At 40.0% G+C, this 6000-nt stretch overlaps 1 protein-coding gene across 1 annotated transcript in view; it reads right to left on the reverse strand.

Annotated features, from left to right (window-relative positions):
• Positions 1–5396, reverse strand: part of batf3 (basic leucine zipper transcription factor, ATF-like 3) — a 30067-nt gene extending 24671 nt beyond the window's left edge. Inside the window, exons 1-2 of the mRNA XM_048536306.2 lie at positions 5113–5396; positions 4887–4991 (exon numbers count right to left, since the gene is read on the reverse strand). Coding sequence (XP_048392263.1) covers positions 4887–4991; positions 5113–5187 — 180 coding nt within the window. The 5' untranslated portion in view covers positions 5188–5396. The remainder of the gene's footprint in view (positions 1–4886; positions 4992–5112) is intronic.
• Between the last annotated feature and the right edge of the window lie 604 nt (positions 5397–6000).

Raw genomic sequence — 6000 nt, forward strand, 5'->3', positions numbered from 1 at the left:
ATTGACCACAATGGAGTAAGGTTTTGTATCATTAGTTCTTAGTAATTTACATATGAATGCGATATCCCATCCAATTGCATGAAGATACACAAGGGACATTTGTGCATTTATCTCTGTGGTCAAACAGCAAGTGCCTATTTATCCCACTAGGAGTTACAATGAACCCTACCAGACAAGTCAGTTAAAGAAGCATATCATCTTGAACACATTGTGAAATGGGCCATTACTGCCAAATAAGAAAGACATAAGACGTGCCAAAGGACAGTTTAAATCTATTTTCATTAAACCGCACAATGCCCAACAAAAGACTCCATATTTTCCTTTATGTTCCCTGGTTGGTACACAACCCATTACCTGTGTTTCTAGGTGCCACAGTGGACAGTACCTTGACTTTCAAACATGGATTTATCAAGATCTTGTTAGAAATAAAGGTCAGAAAACAAACTGATAACAAAACAGTTGGTTAAACTAGAGGAGCTAATGTTTGGAATCTTGCTCCTTTGTGTATGTAATTCAGCTTGTCTCACACAGGACAGTAGATACTCTGCCCTAGAAGAAGTATTATGAGACCAATATAGCCAACCCTGTCCAGTGTTACACTTTCTGGCAGGATGCCTTGCCAAAGCAGTTCCCCAAGGTGCAAAATATGCTACATCTAGCACTACTTAAAGGCATGCTTAATCCACAGAATCAATGCCTTCTGCCTGCTCCAGGCTTTCCTTTTTGGAAAACTACTCTAAAAAAACCTTTAGATAACTCCCACATGGCGTACTATATGTTAAGAACAAGATTGAAACATAACTCATATATATTTAATAACAAGCCCAAAAGTTCAACTGCCTGATTTTGGCCTTCCACGCAATTGGTAAGTCATTTTTGAAATGATCAGAAATGCTGTGAATTCAAATGGAGTACTGGCTGCAGACACAGGTTGCAACCCATTAAGGAACTAGAGAGCTCCAGTAAAGGAATACACACAATGCCCTTCACTCATCTGTTGCTTGGTTAGCACACTTAGACGAACATGGGTAACTTGACATTTACTTCAGAAAGAAGGAGACAGCATTCTGTTCACCTTTTAAACTCCACATGAAATGAAAATGTGAAATGTAGAATGAAAATGTCAGAATTTTTGATTTATCTTTTATTATTTGTAATTCTACATTATTAGTCTAAATATTATTTCAATCACTCCCATAGAGAATGAGGCACATTGTGAAGCTGGCCAATCTTAAACAGCATGAAATGTTCTGGATATTTACTATCTCTTGAATGTTCTGGACATCAGTTTATCTTTCTGCTGTGTGTAACTGTGCATAGGACTGCCTTTCATGTATGCAACTTTCTGCATATGCCACAAGCATGAGTTGAGCTTCATAATTCCATGACATAGGCCTGCAACTGTACAATTCATACGACGCAAGTGACAGGAAACGAACATCGCCAATTACAGAATGTCACCATCTCTCCCTGATAATCAACAGTATTATTATTACCGAAGCACCAAGCATTATCGTACTACTGCTCCGTACCAGCCATATAAATACTGCTGTTATATAAGTAGATCAGAGGCTGGTAATTCTGTGTGAAAAACCCAATTTTCTCGTTCCCTAAAGCCTGTCCACCATATACAGGGAACAGGACATGGATGTGATGGAATACTCCCCACATGCCTAATGGAGGAAGTAAAACAACATTCAAGAAGCTCAAGACCATTTGGAACAAAGCAGCTGTCTTGTTTGACACCTCATACGCAACCTTAAACATTTACTCCTCCACCACTGATACACACTGGCTGTAAGATGCACTGCAGAAACTTTCTGAAGTTCCTTCACCAGCAATGCCTAAATTTATGACCTCCATTACGTGGAAGGTAAAAGGCAGCATCTCCACCACTAAAAGATGAACAGCTGCAAGATCCCTCCCTCACTGTTATCTTTCACCATCATGACTAGAATTATACTGCCCTTCTTTTATAGTTGCCCTAGGAACACAAATAACTCCTTGAAGAAGTTCCTCTTTCTGACACATTGATCACTGACAGTGGAAAGAGGAGGCAATAGATGCCTGGAGATGCTATATTAGGAGTGCTACAGAGACTTTTGACCCTAAATGAACAACCAGCATGGAAGAGAAGTAACCTATTCAATTATTCCCAGCAGTGACAACATCTTCATCTGCACCCACTGTCGGAGAAACTACAACCTGTAGTTGAAGACAAGGGAAGCTTCAGAAGTGTGATCTAACTGGTAACTCTATCCTGAGCTGCATTGCAGTCTACCCTCCAATGCACTAACAAGACCTGAGAGATTATAACATGGGGAAAGATTGAACAAGGGGGTTGGCAGTGGGGTCTGGCATCTTTCCCCTTTAAAGAGAAGGGTTGTGGGGAGAAGGGGTTACCTGACAGAGGTTTTAAATCTATTAAAGGGTGTGCCAGTGTAGACAGTGAAGAAACCCAGTGCGGACTCGTGGTAAAGCCTTGTGTACACCCCAGTCGCAGCCCAATGCGGACTCAAAGTGGAGCCAAGCCCTGCGCATACTCATCTCCTTCATGAGCTTTTCTTTCTTTCTTTCGCTGCTTTTTCTTTTACTTTAACCTTACCTACTTTCTGTAGACAGTACCCATCCCAGTGCAGTCTCATGGCAGCGACATCATCAGTGGAGGCAAGATGGCACTGAAGAACAGCAAAAGAGTTCTGTGGCGCAGCATGGCGAGGGGACGCATGTTGGCAACAATCGCAATGTTGGGGCAAAGATGCCAGACCCCATTGCCAACCCCCTTGTTCAATCTTTCCCCATGTTATAATCTCTCAAGTCTTATTAGTGCTTGGGAGGGTAGACTGCAATACAGCTCAGGATAGAGTTACCAGTTAGATCACACTTCTGAAGTTTCCCTTGTCTTCAGTGCTACTTTTGATAAATTCCACTCCATCAGTAAGTGGCTGCCACCTGACTGTTCTGCTATTTACTCTTTCTTCCATTGTAAAATATCAACTGAATGAGTGTATTTGTTCTGCTGATAGGTTATCAATGTGAAGAGACTGGATCCATGCCTGTGGCTAAGCACTTAAGAAGAACTGTAATGCTAAACTTTTAATTTTATTTCTTTATTTTCTGCTTTATACCTAAGATGTTGCATCTAGATACATTTGTGCCTAAGTTGGCACCAAAAAATGGCAAATTTATACACTTTTCACTGTTGTCCTGCATCCCTGCAATTGAGTATGTGACAATGAACCTAATTCTAATTCTAATATGAAGAAAATGCTTTCAATATTTGTGATAACCGAAACTAAGGATAAGACAGTAGCCTATAAGACATTTAGGAGAAACCTCTTTATTCATTAAAATGGGGGAATATGGACCTCACCACAACACAGAAATGGTTCAATGAAACAGGTTCACTGCATTTAAGGGGAAGTTAGACAAATGCATGAGGCAGAATTTGAAATATGCTGACAAACTGAGACAGAGACAGGTGACAGGAAAGCTGGATATAGCATGGACTAGTTGAGCCAAGTAATCACTTTCTGCGCTGCAGTTTCTGTTGAAATGCTACATAAAAATGCCCTACTTGGATGAATATTAGACATTCCTTGTTATTTAATCCATGAACTACTAATTAACATTTCCATCTGTTTTAGTACTTCCCAAGGCCATAACACCAGGTCCACAGAGATAAAGGCCTTGATTTTGCAGTCAGGTGTAAACCTTCATTGCATTTCCTTTGGCAAGAAAATCCTTCTTTGGTTAAGGAGACCAAAACTGCACAGTTTCAGAAAGTCCGACTTAACTGCAGTAAGATTTCTTTATTCTTATTTTCCAATCCCTCTGTGATAAAGGCAAACTTATTATTTGATTTCCAAATTGAACCTGAATATCAACTTTCTGTCATTAATGTCCAAGAATGTCTGGCAACAGTAATAAGGTTTCCACACAATCAGTGTGGGCGGATCATGTTAAACTATACAGTGCATCTTACCCACACTTACGCAGGTCTAGAAATGATTCACACAGCCATAAAAGCGAAAAAGAAGAAAGCTTCCCGCATCAGTGAAGATCTCACTCTGATGAGCACACATTTCTAAGAAATTGCATTTTTGTTAAATCCAAAAAGGAGATATGACTATACGTTTCACATAACTCCAACCAACTTGTTAACGTTACTGCCAGGCAGAGTGGTACACCTGGGTGTTTAATTTTGAATAAATAATATAAGCTCGATGAGGAATGAGAGAAGGCAAAACTTGCACAAACTGATACAGAAGGCGTAAGGAGTTCAGGATACTTTAACTGAATACTCTACGAATGATAGAGCTGTGAACATTTACCTCAAACGGACACATCTGTCGTTGGGGGTGAGTCAAAGTCATTTAAGCTACACGGCCCTGACAGTCTTAGTCTTTGTTAGTCAGCATCCTAGCTCGATTTGCATTTAACTCTTCCCAGAAATCTTTAAGTGGTTTGCAAATATGCAGTCACATATCGTAAATCAGATGCAAGAAAATTCCTCACACAGGTTAGCGGGAAATGTTTAAACAAATCTCAGGAACAGTCGATGAAAGCAGTGTATTGATATGCCTGCTTAAATTGGCACAGCAGTTCCGTTTCACGTTTGCATTTTGATGAAATTTACTTAAATATCTACCAGTTAACCAGAAATGTCAAATAGGGTTTTTTTAATATTAAAAGTTACGTATCTCTGGATTCAAAATGCCAATGTGCAAATTATTTTTTTCGATAACACAATATCTTTCGTTATGTCTAACCGTATCGTATTGACTATCGATTAGTTTTATTGCTAACCATTATTTGCATATTGTTAGGAAGGAGTTAAAATTCAAAGGCCCAACCACTGCCAGATCCGTTCCTCTGCATTTTACCTCGTGTAGTTTATCTGCTTTCTGCGTCTGTTTCTTTCGACTTCTTTGCGCGGCAATTCGGTTTTTCTCTCTTCTTCGGAGTTTCTTGTTATCGCTTTCAAGGTCCTAAAGTTCAAACATGAGATTTTGATTTGAAAATATGCTTTCCAACACTCAGTGATAGTCGGCGCGGGCAGTGGAAAACCGCAATCTCACATCCAGAATTGGTAACATATTTTCTACTGACCTGCGATTCCCGGTCTGTGGAGCTGTCGTTCGCTGGACTATGCACGATTAAGCTTGGAGAGTTTACCTCAGACATGACACACAAGTGAGCACATATGTGCACAGACAGACAGCAGTAACCGAATGCAAAAGGAAATTCGAGAGTAGCTTGCTATCAAACGCCCGGATTTCCCATTGAACTGCTCTTTAGATCTAGAGGCGAGTACTGCTGCCTGTCATTGAATTCAGGAAATCTTTTTTGTGTTGTGATGCAATTGTAACACTAAAAGCAGTTCTGAGAGTTTCACTTTGTCAGAAAACATTTTCTTGGAATGTGCTCGGAACATTGCAGTAAGTCACGTGTCGTGGCTTTATCTTTAAAGCCAGAAGGAATCTCAAAAAAAAGTGATCTGTCTCCCGTTAACATACCCATGACTATTCAAACTTATTTAACAATAGCATGAGACAGGTACTGAAAGTCGTTGTTTTAACGGGCCACCCTCCAAATGTGAAGTAAAAACAGAAAATGCTGGAGAAACTCGGCTGGTCAGGCAGCAGCTCGAAGAGACAGGAGTTAGTAACTGGAGTCCAACGTGATTCGAAATGTTAATTGTTTTCTCTCCACAGATGTTGCCGACGCACCGAGTTTCTCCAGCACTTGGCTTTATGTCAGATCTCCCGCATCCGCAGTATTTTGCTTTTGATTTATTCCAAGTATAAAGTCTAATATCCTATATTCCACATTACACTTCCAGGCAACTACGGCGCTTTGTTTAATTGGAAACATCTGAGTGACTGAACTTTGGTCATTGCTTCGGAAACTATAAAGAATAACATAGAGATAAAACCTGCTTCTTCATATATTACCTGTGAAATCACTCAAAATAACTACAATGAAAGTGATGCCAGG

Source organism: Stegostoma tigrinum, chromosome 9 (genome assembly GCF_030684315.1).
Source record: "Stegostoma tigrinum isolate sSteTig4 chromosome 9, sSteTig4.hap1, whole genome shotgun sequence".
Classification (NCBI taxonomy): Eukaryota; Metazoa; Chordata; class Chondrichthyes; order Orectolobiformes; family Stegostomatidae; genus Stegostoma; species Stegostoma tigrinum.